This window comes from Sceloporus occidentalis, unplaced genomic scaffold, assembly GCF_023333645.1.
Source record: "Sceloporus occidentalis isolate IW3139 unplaced genomic scaffold, rSceOcc1.0.p SCAF_3, whole genome shotgun sequence".
Taxonomy (NCBI): Eukaryota; Metazoa; Chordata; class Lepidosauria; order Squamata; family Phrynosomatidae; genus Sceloporus; species Sceloporus occidentalis.
In genome coordinates, this window is record NW_028316983.1 from 78810210 (window position 1) to 78834444 (window position 24235).

Consider the following 24235-nt stretch of genomic DNA (forward strand, 5'->3'; position numbering starts at 1 on the left):
GTCTAATAATTGCATGCCTGGGCGTTCTTTTAATGAGTTTTGCGACTATGCCATCGCAGAGATGAAATAAACTCTCATTTCTAAAGGGTATTATTTTCAATAACACAATTCAGAAACATTTCAACACATTCAATTTTGATTCATTAAATACTCCAACACTGAAAGAACAATCCCTTGACACCAAAAAGCAGTCTGTAATGTAGCCAAAGGTTAGAATACAGTTGTACTTAACTGTCCATGTTAAGAAGCATAAGAATTGAGGAATCATCAGCCACTGTCCTGTGGCAATTTGTAGATTCATAGAAAACAAATATTTTATTTTATTTGGAGTATTTATACCCAGATCGTCAACTACAAAAGCTCAACATACAACCCACAAACTCTATCTACAAATGGTTCACTTTGGATAACTTTCTAACAAGAAAATTCATTGGTGGGTGTGGGGGAGTGTCTAATAACCCCAGACTAACAGAGAAGATATTATGAATATATTAACACAGTTTTCAATGTTATTTTATTTTCAGTTTAACATTTTTAAAAAGCCAAATGGATTCTGCTATCATGCATATATATATTAGTCGTTGCTAGATGCCAGAATGCAATGCACACAAGATCAGTGCTAACAATTGGTAGCTACATATGATTTCACAACGTCTTGTGCTTTATCTGACATGAGAACTCCCACAGATTTTGGATCTTCAGGACTGCAGTCAATGCAAATACTTTTAAAAGATTTAACATGTCTTATTTAAGGGAAGGTCCTCTTCTTTAAAACAAATTGCAAATCTTTGGAAAAGAATCCTAGCTAATCCCCAAAACCTTGATAATATGAATTCACTTTATATTTCCTGTGCTCCTTGTATGATTGTAATTTTAGGAAAACTGGACCTAATCACTGTTCCAGAATCTCCATTGGACATAACTAGGGACTTTTGCCATTTTTCTTCTCTGAACAGCAATCCTTCTTATTTCCAACACTTTAATTTCCAAAAATGGTCTTCTATGCAATTCAAGTATAAGAAAGGGTCACTTTTATTTTATATTCCATTGGGACTACAGAGTTAATGCTATTGTATTGTTCTCTTATTTTGGACCCTCCTCCTTTTGCAAATATCCTAACTATTTAGCTGGTTTGGTAAATTCTGAATGGTATATAAATTTCCTAAGAAACAATAACAGCACTATTACTATTACTATTACCAATAATAATAATAATAATAATAATTTAAAACCCTTCAGTTATGACATTTCACAGTTCTATTTTTTTTATGGGAAAAGGCTCCAGGGCAGTAACTGGAGCACACTTTTACATGGGAATGTCTTTCAAATAACAACTGTCATATACTAATTGATCCAGCTCCAAAAATTAAATGTTGACCTCTTCAACTGCTTATAAAGGACTGACTCTACTTTGCATGGCTAGTTCATATTGCACTCTTACATACTTGAAAGTTTGAATCTGTAGTATCCTGTACTTTCTAACCTGTCATAATTAATTCAATCCCCCTGCACTTTGAAATCTCCACAATAATAAGAACTTTATCAGGCTGGTGTTGGTATGAAGTAGCGTAGCAAACTGAAATCCCACCGGGAGCAGTCTAGAGCCCTCTCTTCTAAGCAGTTATCATTTTCTGAATTACAGGAACTATAAAAGGACACTCTACTCAAGCTGCCGCTGAATGTCACCTGAAAAGCAATCACAAAAGGGCTCTGTCGTGGCTTATCTCTGAGCTCTGTCACTACGGCAACCAGCAGGGAATAAGTATCCGTGGGTCTATGAATTTAAGAATCCCATAAAAGCCAGGGCTGAAAAGGCATGTGCAGACTCTCAGAGATTGACTGCATTAATACATTAGCAAATACTGTGAAACACTGGATAAATGTCAGCAATTATGGAAAAAGCATCTAATAACGATATTCGTTGTCTGTCAAACCCCCGTGAGGTTTGATATGCAACTGCCACTCAAACGCTGTTGAGTAATTTTATCTCTTTTATACATCTGAATCCACATCATTCAAATGGGTACCATGAAAGTAATAAACTATATAACAGCTATATAGCACCTATCACAAATGACAACAAGCAAACAATACCGACCACAAAGAATTATTTTACTTTGCCAACTGTCTCCCAAAATCTGCTGCCACCCCACTTTAAAATTAAGATAGCCTATTAAAAATTATGCCTATAATCAGCATGATTAAGATGGTGAAAAAATAGTTATCAACGTGGATACGATTATTGATTTAACACTTTTAGAACTCACTGTCTTTGAAACAGATAGATCTTTGCCAAAGAACAACAACTGGTATGTATAGCTCAAATTTATCTAGAAAGCAGTCAAAACGCTTCAGTTTCATCCATCAAAATTTAATAGTGTAACAGCTAAGGGCAACAAGTCCTGAGAGCAGTGGAAGGAGAGAGGATTAGCGGTGTTCTGGCATACAAGTAACAGCTTTCTCTGTCCATCCATGGCTACCACTTTCTTTATTTTGATGAATTCAATATCTGTAGTCATCCAATATCCTAAGGATTCTCATCTGGCTTCATACATGCTGCAGCGTGGTTACTACATAGAACACATAATATATGCATTACTTCTCATGGGAAGTCTCCAAAGAGTTAAGTAACTTCCATGTGGTTCATGCCAATTCTAACCATGCTACAAAATGTAGGATGGATGTGGAAAGTATGTGTCCCTTGAGCACTTAAAAACAGAGCCATATAGATGTCAGTACATATGCAGTCACCCCCATTTATGTTGTGTCCAGAGATAACCAGGGGGTCTTTTGATTTCATTTTAACTGCCATGGCTGCATCCTATGGAATCTTGACATTCATAGTTTCATGAGGTATTTGGAATTCTCAGCCAAAAAGCTCTAGTGCCTCCCAAACTATGAATCCCTGGAGTCCAGAAGCTACAATCATGAGAATAAAAATGGAAACAACAGGGTATACTTATATAGTGTGAAAGGGCGCCAGAACAACCTAGGTTCAGTAAGACTGAAGCTGAGACAAAAAGGGAAAAAATTAACATTTTGATAATTTTAGTGGACTAGAATTATTAATGAATATTTCTACTTGGTAAACACACTATCTTAGTTAAGAAAATGGACACTATTCAGATAGGAACCAAATGTTCAATGACAAGGAGCCATGGCCTTTAACTGTTATATTGAAATATTTAGTTTTCACTGAATTGTCGTAATAGCAACACAACTGGAATGATATGAAGAAACAAATATAGAAAATGGGGGGAAAATCATTGACATTGGAAATAAGCTAATGGATATAACACGGGTCTTCACATTATATCTGGATAAATTCTTTCTTGGATTTACTCAGACTAATAGTGGAACAAAACCCACAGTACAATACATCCAGGGTTTGAATCCAATTGCTCCTTCCTCAACAGTCCCCATCCTACTTTGGTCTACTGGTTGACACATGAAATAAAACTTCCCACAGGTAAGCTGTATTCACTCAATTCCCCAGCAGAAGCATGCAAACACATCTCATGCTGTTTAGGGGGTCTACTGATGCTCCAGAGAGCTTTCAGAGGGTCCAGGGGACTGCAGGAAGAAGAGAAAAAAAATATTTACAACTTATTTGTGAGTATGCAATTTTCAGGATCCAGCCCAATGTGCTATACAGCTATTTTCTAAGTATATTATATGTATATTGCAATAAGGATGTTTTTTAAAATATGATACAAATGTCAGAAAACTTAATTCTGTATCAATTTAACAGTTTAGACATGTGTAGTAACACTGCATTGCAACATTTTAGGTTGTAAACTTCTAAGCAATTATCTAGAGAGGTGTTAGGGTCTCTTTCGCTGGACATCTTCAAAAAGAGGCTGGGCAGCTACCTTCTGGGGATGCTTTGGCTGGAGATCCTACATTGGGGGTTGAACTTGATGGCCTATGAGGCTCCTTCCAACTCTATGACTCTATTGCTTTCAGTCTGTGTACAGAACACATGAAGGCCCCTTAAAAATGAGTAACTAAAATGACAGCACTCAAAACATTGCTGAAGTTGTTGGAGAGCTCTCAACACTTTAGCTATACACTACCTCCAACTTCAGAGACAACTGGCTAACAGCAGTGCAAGAGATATGTTTCTCTTGTGTCCTACTTGTAGGCTTCCCGTGAACATCTATCTCACCCTGTAGGAAAAAGAATGCTCTATAAGATATGTTTGATCCAGCAGAATTCTCTTATGTTTTCTTTTTCTTTGTTGAGTGAACAATTTCACATGAAAAGTTGTTAACAGAACACTGTGATGATGATCAAAGTCCAGCTCATACCAATGAAGGAAGGAAATATACGTGTGTGTGTGTGTGTGTGTGGTATGTGTTTATAATGAAATATTTTGGTGAAGCTTTACTTGTTTCAAAAGGAGTAATAGGCCTTTATCGTGTTTTATTTGTGTTTCCTATGAAATCTTATTTGATCACTCTAACATCTGCTCATCAATTAGCTATTATTCTGAGAATATTAACAGTACAAGCCTTATTATGCCTTGTTCTGAGAGCCAAGGAAGTATAAAATGGGGGGAAAACCTAAAATGGGGAAAAACCTGAACTTTAATATTCAAGAACAACCATTCAAATATACAGAGTTAGTTGTAAATGATGATTATTTCAAATACTATGTGGGGGATGTTTTCACAGTCATGTTTTGATAGAAATTTATTTTCTTATTTTAATAGAGATGTGTCTCACCAGATAGGTGAGATGTGACAAGCACACCACTACTATGCATGTCCTTCCACTCATAAAAATAGGGGACTTCACCTTCTATATAGGGTACTGCATAGTGATCTCTATAAGATAAACACTTGGTTCTGCACATTATTCTACACTTTCTAAAAGCAGTATGTTCTTATACACAGCAGCCTATGAAACTTTAAAAAGTAGATCTGCATCTGTAACCCCAGTTCATAATAACACCATTGACTGCATTCACAGATTCCAAAGCACTTTTTCCTCTTGCGTAATCAATATTATCCAGGCCTCAAATGGAACAAACTGAAACAGGCTCCTCTCACACATACAGTCATAAGCATATACTGTACTCTACAGATCTGTCCAACATGGATATACTTTGCATGACAATATAAATACAGGTTGAGTCTCCCTTATCCAGAATTCCAAAATCCAAAATACTCCAGAATCCAAAACTTTTTTCATGTGTGACTAAGATAGTGACACCTTTCCCTTTTGATGTTTCATGTACAAACATATTTAAAATATTGTGTATAAAATTACCTTCAGGCTATATGTGTAAGGTGAATATGAAACATCCATGCATTTCATATTTAGATTCCAAGATATCATCTCTAAGATATCTCATTAAGCATATGCAAACATTCCAAAATTTTAAATCCAAAACTCTTCTGACCCAAGCATTTCGGATAAAGGAAACTCAACCTGTATCAAACAAGATGGCAACAAGTCGGATGGCATCTGAAAAACCAAATTAACTCCTGATCTCATATGTAACATTGGCTCCATAACTCCCCATTTCAGCCTAATCCTGAGACAATTCTGTGTCAAACAATATCCTAAGATTTGTCGATGCCTCTTGAATCCTTTGGTAACTTGGGGAACTTTACACAGTATCCTTTTAATCAGCGCCAGTGCATACAGAAGCCTCCAGCTGGCTGTATTAAGTATGAGTTCTGACTGTATGTAGCAATACCACCTCTGCTACCATCTGCCTACTCACCCGCCTTGGCAGTACCTGCTCTCTTTGAATAGCAGACAGAGAAGAGGAACAAGTCCTAGCCTAAAACAAATCCCCAACACTGCCAACACAGATGAATAAGCAGGGGATGGCAGTAGTGGCACTGTTGAGCCACCTGAATAAGGCTTTCTGACTGACTGTATAAACTAACAAAGCCTGTAACTACTGCAGCCAGCTGGAAGCTTCCATATGCAGGGACTGGTTCACAGCTTCCTGTGTGAACCTGCTGTTACTGATGTGGAATTCGACCTGAAACTAACTAATCTGATATATGACCTTCTAATTAATATCGGGGGGTGGGGAATCACTATGCCATCTCTATTGAAGCATAAGGTAAAAAAGAAGAATTACATTACTCCGACTCCTCATAAGCATTAATATTCTGTCTTTCTGTGTGAAAAGCAAAACATTTCTATCGTTAGTTCAGAAACTTCTCTTTGGTTGTATATTCAATAATTACATGAAATAAAAGGCAAGCACATCCAGGCTAGCATCTCTGCCCAACAGTACTTGAAATAAAATGCATTCTAAAACAATCAGGAAGACGGAGAAAAATTAAAGTGCACATTGCCTACTGCAATTTCCAATCAAGCTAGTATGTGTATATTCTCTACATTAAGGTAGGTTTTCATTTTAGACATGCAAAAGAAACCAAGTAACTGGCTTGTCATTTTTACTATCTGCATATTATTTAGGTCACATCCACTTCTGATTCTATCAATCAATGAATCTTTATTTGTCTGTGGCACAAAGTCCATTCTAAAATATTCAGATAATAAGAATACTACTGGCATATATAATTGAACAAAGGAATCACAAAGCAAGTTGTTTTTTTAAAAAAGCGCACAAATAAAATAATGTTGCTATTATTATTGTTGACTGGCATTTTATCCAGCATCTATAAGAACTGATCCCCTTTATAACTCACTACTGTTGATTTAAAAATTTGCAGCAGATATTTTGGGCTGCTACTGCAAAGGTGGCAATCTTATGTGTAATAGATTTTGAATGATCTGTTACCAGGTCACAAACAATATCATTCTGCTTATGGAAGCTGTTTCTGCAGACATAAATGGAGAAGTCTCTCCTTCCTCCAACTCCTGTTCATCCCAAGAACCTGCTCCAGAAACCCTCCAGAGCAAGCTTGTTATACCATGAAGGGTTCCAGGGAGAAAAGAGAGAGAGAATGTTATTGCTACAGTCACACTGAATTTAGCCCATTATGTTCAATAAAATTATGTATACTAAAAGGCCCAACTGCTCACAAAAGTTATTCACAACATGTGTACTATTGATTTCCTCAAAGATTCTCTCCCTAATTTATAAGGCCATGTTGATTGACAATAGCAAATAACAGAAAGGCAGATCATGGCAAGTGAAATCTTTTCACACCCATCAGAGGTTTTTTTTTTCCTGAAGTAGATTATCTGAAAACTGAAGAAGTGGAAATCATCCATTGTGTTTGCATTTTAATTAGATGAAGCAATTATAAATTCCCAGTGCTGGCATTATTCATATGCTGCAGAAACTAGAGAAAAAATGTCATTCTTAAAGTGTAAAATGGCATTTTAGCAATCTTCCAAGCTCTTTGTATCTCACAGTTAAACTGACACAGCATGAAAACATTCCCCTACTGGTACAGTTTTAGATACCAATTTTCTTTGTGAAAATGTGCAAAAAAAAAAATCTGAAAGTAATTGAAAGAGTTATTGACATGTCATACAGTATCCCATATTTCATTAGATAAAAAGTAAGAAGAACATGCCATTGCTCTAATGGGAAGTGTGGTAACAGTGCTTTTAAAAAGGCTCTTGACATTGATGCATTTCTGATAATGCAGAAGACCAAAGCTTATCAGGTTCATAGGAGACTCAGTTGCACAGGAATCTAATTATTGAAAGTCTATTTAGTTGTCCTGTTTGCTAAGGCAAAGGTTAACGAGAACTGCACTGAAAAAACCTTCTCTGGTATTACAAAGTATTTCTTACACTGCATGAAATGTAAATGAAATGTATTCTAATCAAGTTCTTCTTTGACTCTTAACTCTTTATAACTCTAGAAGTTAGACCTCTGCTTCTGAGTGATTCCACTGAGACAGCCTTCTGCCAAAAAATGAAGTTATAACCAAAAGAGAGGAATTTAAAACAGATACTGACACTAGAAAGCAGAATCTAAGAGATAAACTTTATGAGTGAATTGTCTAAATGACAAAGGAGGAGAAAGTATTCAGACTGTAATTGCTAACATTAAATCTTCATAAATATTAAGTTGGAGGCTCTAATTTCAGATAGAAATTAATTATATTTTGGGGAGTAACACGTTCACAAGTGTTTACACAGCTGAGAGGCCTCAGCTGCAGCAGTTTCGAGCCAAGAGCTTTCTGGACTCATCTGCTTTTCAAGCACATGACTTAACAATCACCAGTTTCATTAAACTTGAAAAGAAAGAAAAAAGAGAAGGAGAAATATCACCTGCAACACTGTCACTTGTTAAAACAGAGTTTAAATCAGATTTGTACATTTTATACATGCTGGACATCCTATCCTACAGGAAGGCTTTCTTTTTTGTTTCTCTGGCTGTTTTCCAAACAGCTGCTGGCATTTGGATTAGAAATCATGGGTTTTCAAATCCTTTCTGGCCTAAACTCAACTAGCAACAGATGACAACACACCAATATATTTCAGAGGTTGCAATTAACCTTGTCTGTGTTTGTTTTTATCTAAAGCTTCAGTTCTACTTCCAACACAAGGACTAGCTACTTTCCCTGAAAATACCAGTGCGGCACTGTTCTGCCAAACATGGGCAGCTATCCTTTGCATTCAAAATCTAACTGAACTTTTAAAAATGGGGTGGGGAGAAAGAGAGAGCGTGCAGAAACACATTTTCCAATATACTGTACAAGAAATCTCAAGCATTACAGCAGTGATTGGGAGAGCAAAATGAGAACTATGGCTCTAGTCTAGAAAGGCTTTTCAAGTGGATCATCAGACATGCACATACAACAAAGTTGTTTTGTTTTTTAAAACTTTCTTTTCATGAAAGCCTCCTTGTTTCCTTTTAAGACCTTCCCTTTGTCCTATCCCCTTATCACAAGATGGCTTCTATGATTATTTAGCATGAAGTCTCATTTATTTTGATGGACTTGTTCTTTATTAAGTATACATAGTTTGTTCAGCTTTAAGCACTCCCAGGTAATACTGAAACATGTATTCAAATGATCTATGGATCAGGCCTTCCTGTATGCAAATCAAAATGCACTATTTTATGTTGTCCCATGGATATTTCCAAAATTCTAAAAGCTGTTAAAATGATACATTAACAAGAGATTCTGGAACATGTGTGTTTTGCCCCATGATCAGACAAAAAGCAGGTAGACTAGTATCTAGTATCTTCTACTAGACAAAGATCTAGGTACTTCTTCCCTGAGATTTTTCTCTCTTGCTTTCTCATTTTATATACATAAAAGTCACAAGCCACAAATGTGCATGCACAACTAATTCTGATCTCCTTCATTGCAGACAATAGGAATCCTAAATTGTTCTGCTGAATAAATATTCATTTTAATCAACATGTTTTAAGCAATTTGCTAAATACATACTTTAGATCTGGGTTTTCAATCTTTGATTTTACCAGCTGTTTTATATTTCCAGCTCCCAGCAGCCTCTACCAACATGACCAATGATCATGGGCTCTAAGAGCTGAAGTCCAAAACATCTGGAAGACCAAAAGTTGCTAAATCTAACAAATGCCAGCCTCAACTAGTGGAGGCTCATTGAATCAATAGAACCTATTTAAGTCTTGACTGGGCACGTTCCCACTGGCTCAGTGAGACTCCCATGGTTCTGGCTAACAGGATTTATGATTCAGTGTTTGACTGGATTGGTCAAGTTGTTAAGTAACGGGAATATTTTTATAAAGCAGTTAGTTTCCAAGAAAAATGCTGACTTACTGAGTCATCTGTAGCAGAAGCAGGCCATCCTTCCCACAACTGATGTCGAACAGGGATACTAGTCAGGTCATAAACATTTCGTTTAACCTGCAAAAACAACACACATTTGTTTACATGCTGCTGGTATTGCAATTTATAATCTCTATATCCTTTAAAAAGTGTACAGTGGTACCCCGGGATACGAATTGACCGCGTTACGAAATTTCCGGGGTACGAAAAAGTTAGATTTAAAAAAACGGTTCCGGGTAACGAAAGGTTTTTCGGGTTACGAAATTAATTTCGGCGCGTTTCGGCGCGAAATTCAAATCGGAAGCGCGGCTAGCGGCTTTCCAGCGGCTTTCCAGCGCCTTTTCGGGTTGCGAAATGTATCGGGTTACGAACGGCGCCGCGGAACGAATTAAATTCGTAACCCGAGGTAGCACTGTATATGATTACATCCTTTAGCCTCAAAACTATAAAGCAGATCCATTCAGATGTTACCTGTTTGAATATGTGGAACTCAAGCAGAAAAGATCATTTGCTCAAAGCAGCCATACAGACTTATCTTATTGATTTATTATTTTAATATATATCCTGCCTTTTTCCAATAAGCTCTTCCCTGCTTTATCTTCACAATGATCATGACTTATTGCCCAAAGACCATCAAGTGATTCTCTGAAGATGTCAGCCGCAGATGCAGGAGAAACATCAGGAATAAACTCTTCTAGAACATAGCCACAAACCCAAAAAAATCCACACACACACACACACAAAAAAAAAAAAATCAAGTGAATTTCATGGGGTTGGGGGCCTTGCATCTCGTAAGGCCGACACAAACACTTTAACCCAGGGCTAAGCAATTATGGAGGATCTAGCAACTATCTTCATGATGTCCCAGTCTTGCTACAAGCCATGGCAACTTTTTCTAGAGAAACCAGAAGTGACCGGAAAGTAATTTCAAATTTCTCCAACCATTCCTGTGAGCATTGAAAACAAGGTGTAGGGGGCTTCTGAAGACTTCCAGGGCTGTGATTCTTCCCCTGGGGGGAATTCTGGGTAGGAGGGACTCTGGAGGCCATAAAAAAGGCCTTTGTGAGCTTCCCAAACCCACCCCTCCATTGTTCAATTATACCACATTGAGAGCTTGTATCAAAATTAAAGTTAACTACCTTCATGTGCACTATCACTTTTTTAAAAAAGTGTACTTAATAACTCTGAAAGAGAATGGTTTGAATTCATAGATGGCTAAACAGTCTAAAGACACTTTTGTTCATCCAGAACCCCCTTCTTCCCCATCAATTTTTTCTTACTAATTTTCCTACTGAAACCCAGACATTTCCAGAGGCTCCATTATCCATCAAGAGCAGCTGTAAGAGTACAAAATCTGTGGAGGGCCCATTGGTATTACAGTCACTGCCACATTAGTGACCATAGATCCAGCCCACTGGTATTACGTTCTCTGCTACATTAGACTTTTGCTAGGCTTTCCACACTGTGAAGCCAATGTTATTTTAGGATTAATCATTATTCATTCATTAATATTTTTAGCATCAAACCCACCTCAAAAACCCATGTAATAATTTTTTAAAAAACACATGGCTAATTCAGAAGTAGAATAATCAGAAACCCAGAAAATAAGAAATATAAAATATTTATTGATAAATAAAAAAATATAATATAATTAGTATTTTCTCTTTAAAAACTATAGAAAAAAGGATATATATTCATGTTACTTTCAAAGGATTCTGGGAAATATTGAGGCAAGGCAGAATCTATAACACCCCTCCCTCAACGTCACATTGCTTCAGAGGATATCTGCTTGAGCTACATGGTCAAGTTGGTTAGATGGTGATAAAGAGAATAACTCATTTTCAGACACTCTAACACACACACAAATTCGCCCATAATCCATCCATTTCCCATCTATTTTTTCTTAACTCTTTCTCTATTTCTGTATTTCTCTATTTCTGATCCCTTTTCCTTTCCCCTCCTTCCCATCCTGGATGCTGTTCCACTCACACATGGTCAGCAGGCTTTTTAAAAAGCAGCTTCCACTGACACCAACTTAACATTATCAAAATTCCACTGCAGTTTTATAGTGTAGAAACTACTATGCAACACTACAGGAGACATAACTGTCATCTTAGTTTGGCAGTCTGTTTATTGCTACCTATACCTACATAATAATACTAATACTAATAATACTAATAATACTACTAATAATAATAGGATTTATTTATATACCACCCAATCACTGGGAATCTGAGCGGTTTACAACAGAGGAGATAATAGACAGTTCCCTGCCCTCAGGCTTACAATCTAAAAGACATGACACAAAAGGAGAAGGGAATGGTGAGGGGGGGAGGTTTCTTCTAAATGCTTCTAAACTCCATTTGGATCATATCACGATACATCATTCAAAGCCAATATCCACAATATCTGATAAAGTAAGGAGGGAAGACCAAGAGGAGACTGCCACCCCAAAATAATCTAATATATGATAGATGCAGCAAACAAAATTCAAAACCACTCTTGCATCTATGGCTGCCCAGCTAAAAATACCCCGACATATCATCAAAGGTCTGAAGTCTACCCTGAACAATAATAGCAGGTATACTTCAGATAACAAAGTAAATACTCTGCTAAATAAAAAAAAATATTCCTCAACAAAATTAACTTCAAAGGGAGAGTATGATGGAAATCATGTGGCCCTCCAGATGTTTTTCAACTGCTTCTGAGAGACTTGTGTGTAACTACTCAATTACAACTTATTACAAATCATTCTACCACCTGCACCCATAACTGAAATAACATATGGGTTTTTTTCTTACTTCACTAAAGATATTATTTATTTTACAAATGCAGGATGTTTGCTATTGTCAATGCTGCTTTATGAATGGAGACTAGTTATTTTCTACATACATACCTCAAAGCTTTAATATAATATTTTTTAAAATATTATTAAAAACAGACAAAAATAAACAGTAACACAAATAAACAACAACATATTACACGAAAGAAAAATTTCCCCGTTAGCAATATTTCATGCTTATTCAATATTTCCAAACTGTTCCTTATCATAAAGATATGATAAATAAAGCTTTAATACAATTACTGATGTCTGTATTTCTTTGCATTACATTCTCTGAGACCTCAGTGCCTACATTTTCTCTCCTTACACATAGGTAGTTTAACTGCCGCATAGTGATATACTCCCTGCATCTGGTCAAGCAGGCATTAGTCCACTTAAGCTTATTTCATAAATCTGTCAGGCTTTAAGGTACAATACTTTTTTTTGCTGCCACAGACTCATACGGGAGCTTACTATAGTTTGATACCATCTTTGTGTACCAATTAAAAATGCAAACCATTACTGGATGATGTATTTTTTTCATCCTAAGTATGCTCTAATAGTTACCAGAAATATTTTCAAGAGGACAAAAAAAAGTTACAGGAATACAGCTTTCCCATATTTTTTTGTGAATCACATAACAATAATCTTTGAATTTTAAGTTGTACTGGTCATTTTCCAAAGGCCACAAGATACAGCATAGCTCCCTCTCTACTTGCAGAAAGCAAAAATATGTTTGATCACTTACCAGCTGAATTAATTTGTAATTTCTTTATCCTCAGCAGGCAACAAAGTGACTATTAATGTAAATAGGTTCTCAAAATACCATATTATTATGTTTTGTTTTTCTAAAATGATAAGAATAATAAAGCAAGATGACCACACTGAAATTTTGTATGTCTATATTTCAAAAATCTAACATTTTATCTATGTAATATTGCATACTAAAAAGCAGTCACACAAGGGAAATAAAGCAAAGGGCCATCAACTGCGCCCGCAATCCCCCACAAAGTCTGTGAAATAAAAATAACTTAAATCTGAACTTGGATTCCTTACATTCTTTTCTAATTCCAAAGTACAACACCACAGCATTATGAAATAAACAGTATTCTCCTTTCTCCATTCACTCATCTGTAACTGCACTGATTTCAATAACATTCCTTTGCTATTCTAAGCCTGAAAGGCATGCCCTGGTTATAGTGTTATGTTGGTATAAAGCACAATGCCAGACTGATGTGCTGAACAAAAGTGATCAAAGTTTGAGTAACGTTAGCAAACGCACAAGTATTCTGCCTCATTATTCAACCAGAATGACATCTGTTGAGCAACTCGTTGCAGAATACACTAGTTGTTAGAGACAGGCCTCAGCTGGGAGGTACCATGTAGAAAGCATTAGGGTGATGTTTGGTTAAACAAACTGTTGAGGCTATATTCACAAATGGGTTCTGAAAAGATGCCAAAGCCAGTCCTCACAGACAGTTTTTTAAAATAATAATAACAACATTTAATTTTCATCCTGTGCAATGCCAAAAGATGTAATTGTTTAAAAATCTGCCAATATAACTTTTTAAAATAATAATAATAATAACAATAATAATTTGTTTTATTTATATACCGCTATTCCAAAGATCATAGCGGTGAACAGCAAGTAAGCTAATTAGCAAGTACAGTGCGTCCTCGCCTTACGCGGGGATCCGTTCCGGATCCCTCCACGTAAGGCGAATTCCGCCTATGCTCAAGCCCCATTGGAAACAATGGGGCTCGTGAGTGGCGGCGCGGCGGCACAGGCACGCGCGCCCATTCAACTGAATGGGACGCGCCGCCCCTTCCGCCCCGCGCGCGCTGCAGCTTGAGCGCGTACGCTCAAGTCTGCGTATGGCGCGCCCGCGTATGGCGCGGGCGCACTGTAAGCTAATTTGCCCCCAACAGTCTGGGTACTCATTTTAGCGACCTCGGAAGGATGCAAGCCTGAGTCGAGCTTGGGCCCTTTTGCTGGTCTTGAACTCGCAACCTTGTGGTTTCGAGTGAATGGCTGCAGTACAGGCATTTAACCACTGTGCCACCTATGTACTTACATAGCCTAAAAATTTGTAAAATTCTAGGCTGGAAACAATTCTAAACAGAGTGAAGCATACTGCTATGCAGGTAAGACTGAAGCATGAAAAAGCAGATTTTAGCTGGGGTTGGAAGTCCAGAAGAACTTGATCTAGACTGTAACCCCATTACCATGAGGGGGAGGTATGTGAAAGTATAGATAATACTTGATGACATTTGTGCCAACACACTGCCTTTGTCAGTCTCAACAGGAGCCAGTGCAACTGAAAATATTTACAGGTCCCAGAACATAGGCAAGGAAATGAGCTAGTGCCGTTGTCGCCAATGAATATGAAAAAATGACACTAAATTCCATTACAAAGGAGAAGGTTATAAAGTGTGTCATACAACAAATACATATGCATGCCGTTATCTGACATCTAATAGCATCCAGTGGCTGAGCTGCTATTTTGCAGTATGGATGCTCAGAAACATTCTTATCTGATAAAATTATTCTGTTAACAAGACAATATTCCCAAGAGTCTGACTTCAGCATGGAAATTAAATATTGGTTTGCATAGAAAAAAAAAAGCAATACAGGCCATAGGACGAGGAAGAAAATCTTGCACTCATTTTGCTGCGTGCTGCCCTAGAGGCATTTTGTCTGTCTGGGATATGTGTGGCTCAAGACTACTTTGTAACTCCCTCTTGGATCTCTGCAGATGCCACCCCACCAGAGGAGGAGGAGGAGGAGGAAAGAAAAAAAAAAGGGGGGGGGGGTAAATGTAAGGCTACAGAAGTGTTGGCTTACCTTTAGAACAAGGTATAGATCTCACCGTATAACCTGTTTTGTCTCCAGTCCCAAGGGACTTTGTTGAGGGGGCTAGCACAGTCCACAGTGGGACACAGGGACCAAAAACTGATCCCTAGATCCCTGACATTTGTTCACTTTTGTCCCTTTTATGATGAAAACCCCTTTTAACTTAAAACTGTAACTGTAAATAAAAAATGCATTTTTTTACAGGTATAGAATGAGTCGAATGTGACTTCAGGACGAAGCCCAAATTAGCCAACTGACAGTCAAGAGACAAAACTTTCTTTATAAAATTAAAATGAAACATTTTGCTTGAGAGAAATTTGTTTCCAAAATGAAAGTAGAGGATTTAACTCTCTAGATGCTACTGTAATGTGTTATAAGTACATACTTCTCCAACCAGATACAGGAACATATGATAGACTGGCTCCTCTTTAGCCTGATTTATCATTATTTCACATAAACTGATGATAGAACAACTGACAAAATCAGACTCTCAAAATGTCTGCCCCTTTTCCAGACTGGCATTTACAATAAACAATGTCCCACATATTGGAAATGCTCAATGTACACTCCAATTCCCAAGAAAGGGGGCCACAGGCAGTGAAGTAACCACAGGACCATTGCATTACACTCCCATGCAAGCAAAATGATAATCAAAATTCTACAACTTAGCAGCACACGGTATCTTGGAGCAAGAAATGCTAGATGTCCAAGCTGGGTTCAGGAAAGGAAGAAGCACCAGGGACCATACTGCAAACATATGTTGGATAATGGAGCACACAAGAATTTCGAAGGAAAATCAGGCTGTGCTTTATAGATTACAGCAAAACCTTTGACTATGTAAATCAGGGGTAGGCAACCTTTTTGAGCCAGGGGCCGGGTTGCTGTCCCTCAGACAACTGGGGGGCCGAAGCCAATAAATAAATAAATAAATATTTTTTTTAAAAAATTAAATAAATAAATAAAAATAAAAAATAATTCCTACATACACTGCACACATCATATTTTGAAGTAAAAAACAAAATGGGAACATAGACAATATCTAAAATGAAGATATTCCTACAGGCCCACCGCTGTGTTCTAAAATGGCGGCGAAGTCTCACACGACCTTTCCCGTCCTGCCCCGCGACGGGAAAGGTCACGCGAGACTTCGGCCACCATTTTAGAACTCAAAATGGCGCCCGGAGCAGCGCGGAAACTGCGGCGGGGGCGGCAGTCGGCGGCAGGACCGGGCTGGGGCCGATCCCAAGGCCTCACCGGGCCAGATCCAGCCCGTGGGCCATAGGTTTCCAACCCCTGATGTAAATCATGAAAAACTGTGGATCACTGTTAAAGAAACGAGTGTGCCACAACATTTGCTTGTCCTAATGTATAACCTATATTCAAGACAAGAGTAGGACAGAATACAGAGAAATTGAGTGGCTTCCAATTGGCAAGGGGGTCAGGCAAGGCTGCATTTTTTACCCTGAAACTGTCTGAACATGTCATTCATACAGCAAGATTAGATGGGGAGGAAGGAGGTGTGAAAACTGGAGGAAGGAACATCAACAATTTAAGATATGCAGATTCTACCATACCATACTTCCACATGAAATTAGCAAAGACTTGGGATGATTACTGAGGAAATAGTCAAGGAAGAATGTGGAAAGGCAGGTTTATGTTCAACATTCAATAATAATAATAATAATAACAACAACAACCAGATGACTTACATAATTTTAAAGAATGAAGAATGTAGTCAATAAGTCCAAGAAGACTTGGACTACACAAGATCCTGAAGTGTGAAAACATTTCACTGAATAATAACTGCTCCTTTTGGAACCACAGCAGGAGGCACCCTCGGGGCTGCGGTGTGTGTTTGCCGTGGCCCTGGGGCAATCGGGCAAGGAACAGCTTCTGGCCACTCCTTCCTACCCATCTACTTCACCCCCAATACTTATATCAGATGGATAGATTCAATTAAGAGATGCCACGGCCATGAATCTGTAAGAGCTGAGCAGTGCAGTTGAAGACAGGGTGACTTGGAGGTCTCTCATTTATAAGCTCGCCACAGAGCAACATGAAGGCAGTTAACAGCAAAAACAAGACGTAGACAATTAAGACATCAACTAGTTCAAGATTTTCCATACCTTGATTCAGTCATTACTCAGAATAAAGACTGCAGTCAAAAAGGGCAGATATGAAAGAACTAGACAAGATCCGAAGGTGCAAAGATATAACACTGAATACTAAAGTTACAGTTTCTATGTGGGACCATGAAAGCTAGGCTCAATCATCAACCAGAATGCAGACTGCAGTTAATAAATCAGAAGAAGACTTGGAACTCTCCTTAGTAGCCAAGATGATTAAACTGAAGCTGAAAACAGATGGGCCAAAAGCCGCCAGAAAAAGAAATGGCAAAGAAAAAAATAGTCCTACTGGTGGCTGGTTTAGAGCTGCAGCAGTGGCCAGCTTTAAGAGTGGGTCATGCGGTTGCCACAGTCCCGGGCCGAACGCATCCCGACTGCAGTTAGAGCAGTCAGAGCCAGAGGCTGCTCCCAGCCGCCCATCTGCTTCACTCCCAAGATTGTCATACTTTTGACATATAATGGGAAGACATGACTCACTACAAAAGATAATAATGCTTGGCAAGGTGGAAAGCTGTAGGAAGAAAGCCCTGTGTTTGTAAGACCTGAGCATAGGGTAACTTCGAGGTCTTTCAATCATAGGGTCGTCGTAGGTCAAGTTGACTTGGCAACAGTTAAAACAAATTTACAACAATGCATAGTTCTCTGTTCTTTCACTATGTTTCTAAACCCTGGAATTTCGATATGTATCTGGTTTGAATACTAAAGCACTTTGGTGCATATATTCAGGATATACCTTGTATTTTGAAAAAGAAATAAATGCCTATAGAATCTATTCAAAACAGAATAGCAACAATGTATCATATTATATATCTTGAAATTGAAAATACAAACATTTAATGGCTTTAATTTTATTTATTCATTTTTATGTGTCCTTGATACATAATTATTCTGTCACAAAACATTCCTAGCATACAAAATTAGTAAATTATTAGAAAAACATTCTGCAGTATTTCATTTTGGGAAATATGGATAAAAACTGAGTCTAAAAAGATCTCCACTGCCAACATAAAATTTGTAGAAAACTTTCAAAACAAATGTAAAGTGTTCTAATATATCAGAAGAACAACACAGTAGCCACAAGTTGGTTAACAAGTTAAACTTGCAGAGAATTCACTGAAGTGAATGGGATTATCCCAGTGGTTCTCAAACTTTTTCACCCTGGGCTCTCCATTTTTCTGGCAGTTCGCCAATTTCAACGTGATATATGAATAAAAATATTTTGCTTTTTAGTGTGCGTATTTTCATTCACATGTTTATGTATCTCATATTTTAACATTTTATAAGAAAATTACATTATTCAAATTAGAACATTTTTATTTCAATAAATTCAGTACCCAACTCAACACAATTTTTATACTTGATGTGATGCACATGTTTGTTTCTGAGAACCAAGTTTACTAAAATGAGGAGTAATATTAGAAAGAGCAGCTGTCAGTTCTTTGGTGACATCAAGTCTTGCATGATATTTACCATTCATAGCTATCAAGTGCACACATCTGGAGAAATGGCTGTCATGCTGAGCAACTTTTGCTCCAAACATTTCTCCTGAAGCAAATGTATTAGGAGAAATGCTTGGAGCAGCAATCATCAAAAAAGCCAACCTCTTACTGAAACCGGCTGCTCTGTGAATGGAAGGAAAGCATCCTTTAGGCCAGTGGTCGCTAAACTGTGCCCTTAAGAGATTTTGAACTTCAGCTCCCAGAAGCCTCAGCCATGTTAGCCAATAGTATGAATTTTGGGAGCTGAAGTCCAAAATGCCTTAAAGAGTACCGCTTGGGGACCACTGCTTTAGGCCAACTCTTTCCCAAACCATTGCCACATGCACACAAGCTCCCAACCACATGCTGCCACTCACTTCCTTCCCTTCTTCTCTCACTCCATGCCACATTGTTTAACATTGAAACGGATTCTGAAAAATGTGTTCCAAGCACTTTTCCTCTCTGGGAAGGGAGCTAATCAGTGCCTGAGGTTGGTGCCCCTCTTGAGGCATGCCCCACCATTTGAGAACCTAGGGATTAGCTAGAAATGATTTGACTTGTTCCAAGAGACCCAATGAGTAAACTCTAAACAAATAGCTAATCCTGGATCCCACTCCTTTTTATTGCAATTACCTGCTTTTTAGGACAGGTATAATATAGAAAAATAGCAATTACAATTACATGCTTTTTTAGGTCGCTGGGATATAAGAAAACACAAATGGAAAGAATTCAAGTCCCTAGTATCTTTTTATTTCATGCAAATCAATTAAGGACATGCTGAAGCAAACAGCTGGGCAGCTTTGTAAACTGTGTAGATACACAATTATTTTAAGATTATCATCAGTGCAATAACATGGTTTGTGCTGCGATGTATAAGTGGATGGTGTCTTTCAAATATCACATGCCCTGCCCCCAAAGGCTTGTTGTTTAAGGGCACCTGCGGTAACACTGGAAAACAAACAGATCAATACAACAGACAAATGGAGTGGCGAGGGGTCATTTACGCAGGATTGTATTACAGAACAGGTGGGTTCCAAGGATTCTTTTTAAAAGGAGGGAAGAGAGGAAGCATGAAACAGTGTTTATCAGTAATGTTCCCTTAGTCACATTAGTCAAGCATGTCTAAGGCAGGAATCCTAAACTCATTTACCTGTGAGTAAAACCCATTGAACTGCATAACATTCTTATAGCTTCATTTAAAACTTTAATGACAGTGAAAAGGGAGGTATTAAAGGACTGGGTGGTGAAAAACAGACTAAAGAGGAAAATTTATTGGGATAATTTTTTTCTTCTTTTTTGTTTTTGAGGGTCAAGGCCTAGTTTAATGCCATATCCAATATCAAAAGCAACTCACATTTAATTGTTTGAGCTTACTTTTTATTTTCAAAAAATATTTACTTCTGTCTTGTCTTATCTGTAACCTTCTCCCTTCCCATTCTCTTTTTCCTTTCTCTTCCTTCCTCTGTGGCATTCCTTACCCACCCTACACTCCTCAAACACTGATTCTAGTGCAAAGGGTGCCACTCAGGTCAGAAAACAACTAAGCTGTGGGTTGCAAACTACCAGACAAAAACTAATGGGATGAAGGTACAAGTGAAAAGGACATGATGTTTATGATCTGACAACTGATTTGGAAGGAAGTGGCAAATGATAAAACCTTTTGTTGTTTTCTGTGCCTTCAAGTTGTTTCTGACATATGGCTACTCTGAAGTGAACTTGGGGTATTCTTAGCAACATTTCTTCAAATGAGTTTTGTCACTCTCTTCCTCTGAGGCTGAAAGAATGTGACTTGCCCAAGGCTACCTAATGGGTTTTATGGCTGAGCAGGGAATTGAACCTTGGTCTCTAGCTCTGTAGTTCAACATTCAAACCACTATGCTACACTGATTCTCTATAAATCTGTTCTATGGAGATATTTAATTTCTTTATGTTTGCAAACAGTTTTTTTCTTTTCTTTTCTTTTCTTTTTTGGTCCTTTAATGGGTTCCTCTGTTTCCTGGGCTTTTGTGGGTGTTTGCCTTTGTTAGCTGCTTTGCAAAACTGTGGTTAACAAATGACCAGGAATTAAGGCCCAGTACTGAGTAAAGTCCAAGTTTTCAAATACCACCAAATTGTTAAGGCTAGTTAAAACAAAACAGATTGCTTCTGGCTAGGGTTGCCATTTCACGGTGGTGGGCGGGACTTTCCCGGCCCCTGGGGGGCGTGCCCGGCCCCGTCCTGCCCCCGACCCCGCCCCCGGGTGGCTGCCCAACTCTGAGCTCCCAGGGCTGCTGCCTGCCTTCTATAGAGTGCTGCCTATGAAACATGCCTGGAGCAGCAGCAGGAGGACTGAACCCAGCAGGGGCGGGGTCTGCTGCACTGCCCTGCCTCTATTGGCCAGCCCTCTGCTTCCTTATTTGGGCAACATCCAAGCAGGGAGGAATTTGTATTCAGGCAAGCTGCTTCCCCCTTTTTCTCTTTCCCCTCCTTCTCTTCTTCTTGTTACTCCGTTTTTTTTCTTCCCCTCCTCTTCCTCCTCTCCTTTTTCTTCTTTTCTTCCCCCCGCCTCATCTTCTTTTTCTCTTTGTTCCTCTCTCTAAGGCCCCCTCCTCTTCTTCTCAGGGGTCCAGGGCTTCTCAAGGCTTTGCCCCCATTAGAAAAGAAAAAAGGCTTTGGATCTGTCCCATAAATCCCTCCTAAGTTGAGACATACCTGGGAAAAAGAGGGGGCGAGGGGTTTGGGGGGCTTGGAGGGGGCAAGGAAAAGGAGGAAGGGGGGAATTCCTAAGAAGGCTTGGGAGTGGGAAATGTAGTTTGCAGTGGCACAAGGGACTGCCTGTGATCTTGCAAATGCTATGCCTGCTTGGGAGTGGGAAATGTAGTTTGCAGTGGCACAAGGGACTGCCTGTGATCTTGCAAATGCTATGCCTGCTTGGGAGTGGGAAATGTAGTTTGCAATGGCACAAGGGACTGCCTGTGGTCTTTAAATGCTATGCCTGCTTGGAAGTGGGAAATGTAGTTTTCAAAGGCACAAAGGACTGCCTGTGATCTTGCAAATGCTATGCCTGCTTGGAAGTGGGAAATGTAGTTTGCAATGGCACAAGGGACTGCCTGTGGTCTTTAAATGCTATGCCTGCTTGGAAGTGGGAAATGTAGTTTGCAATGGCACAAGGGACTGCCTGTGGTCTTTAAATGCTATGCCTGCTTGGAAGTGGGAAATGTTCTTGTAGAATTGGGGGGGGGGGGGGTGTTTGGCCAGAAAGAGAAGTACATTTCAGCCTTCTGTCTAGGAATAATGCCAAAATGTCCTCCATTTTGAGCATGCCTAAGAAACATGCATTTATATTAACATTTTTAAAAAAATTATCAATTTTTTCATGTGTCCTCCATTTTTTAAAAATGTGTCCTACATTTGAAAATGTGGCCCTACATTTGTCCTACATTTGTCCCAGTTTCAAGGTCCTGCCTTATGGCAACCCTACTTCTGGCTAGAACAAATGTGTAAGCCAAGTGCCCCCAACAAGCTGGGTACTCATTTTACCAACCTACGAAAGCATGGGGGGCTGAGTGTACATATTCATTTGTTTCATGCACAAAATTATTTTAAAATATTGTATAAAAACAGAAAGCAAAAGTGTTACTATCTCAGTCAGTTTTGAAAAGTTTTGATTTTTGGAAAATTTGAATTTTGGAAAAGGCTCAATCTGCAACCGTATTCTTTTTATGGTTCCAATTTTACTTTTACAATTTATTCTTATTGTTTTTAATTTTTATGGTACTATAAAATGTATTTTGTTGGGAACTTGTTTTTAATTTTTATAGTACTATAAAATGTATTTTGTTGGGAACTGCCTTAAGAGTGTTGTCAAAATGGCATCCAACAAATATTTTAAATATTTATTTAAGTAGCACTATGAATACTTTGCACAGTAGTAGACAAGAAAACAGGTGCTTACACAGAGGATTTTAAAATCTAAAATTTGACAGCAATATATGGAGGAAGATGAGAGCAAGTAGGAGAAAAACATGCACCTATAATTATCTGATTTTACATTCTCAGGCTTAATTTCAGTAGCTGGAAATAACCAGAGGAAAAAATCTCATTCATGTGAAAGATCTGTGAATAGGATTTCCCTTATTTTGCCACATTTGTAAAGTAAAAGAGCAGCAGGGAGGATCTAAATTAGGGCTACATGTCCTGCTCCAATCTGAGTAAATCTCTAGCAATTCAGAAATGGGCACTCAGACAGCCAACACCAGATGGGGAAAAAATGGACACTCTAAGAATGTCAAGGGCAAAAGCAGAGAGGGCCAGAACAGACAGTCCTTAAAAGATGCCTTCGGGGTGTCATCAGAACTTGGTGTTTACATGCCATATGCTCTGACAATACCTTGAAGATGTCTGGAAGCCATCCGGCCACCCAAATGTGGGCAGCTTCAAGACACTCCAGCAACGCAGCGTTTAGACACCACATGCCACCAGAGCATCTTGAAGCCACCATGGGACTACAGTGCAACCACTAAAGTTGGCTTTTCCATGACACAAAAAGGTAAAAATCTTTGCCACTCCTTTTTGAGCCATATTCAAGGCAGATTGGAGTCACGGTATGTAGTTGCCATGGCCCCAATCCATCTTCAGAAGGGGTGTCTTCAAGCCACCCCTTCCTGCCTGTCTGTTTCACCCCAGAGTCTCAAATGATGAATCAGGGATATGCCAGAAGCATTTCCCCAAGAGCAAGTTTAGCTCATGAACCAGTAGTATATAAGCACTTGGGGTTCAAAGGGCTCAGGAAGAAACAAGGTCCTCAATAATTTGGCATGATAAAAGAATTCAGACAGAAGGAAAAGGACAAGAAAATACCTACATTATGTCCAGAGCTCCAGGTAGTTTTGCATCTAGCAAACACTGAGTGAGGCTGGACACTTTTCGATTCAAAGACATCTGATTCTACCCAGCCTCAGCTCCAGTGGGGCAAATCCTTCAAGCCAATGCTACTCAAATGCTACTTGGAATCTCTAGGTGCTCCAACTTCTGGTGAAAGTGGGCTGCAGATTCATGCTGGAGGACCTAGAGATTCCCAGAGATAACGTATTAATAAAATTGTGAATAATCAAATTCACAAAAGCCAAAACTGCAAATTTGGAGGGCTGACTGTACAGGCATCATACAGACCTCTCATGCCATATTTAATCTGGCTTGTAGTTATGCCAAATAATATTTTATTGGCTATGAGTTCATCTACCTTCCTGGTTCTAGTTGGAACACCTC

The 24235-nt window shown here is 38.6% G+C and overlaps 1 protein-coding gene across 1 annotated transcript in view; it reads right to left on the bottom strand.

The window, feature by feature from the left end:
- The window catches only part of FAF1 (Fas associated factor 1), a 225901-nt gene that overhangs the window by 97356 nt on the left and 104310 nt on the right, over positions 1 to 24235 (bottom strand). The window contains exon 8 of the mRNA XM_089515109.1: positions 9701 to 9787. Coding sequence (XP_089371235.1) covers positions 9701 to 9787 — 87 coding nt within the window. The remainder of the gene's footprint in view (positions 1 to 9700; positions 9788 to 24235) is intronic.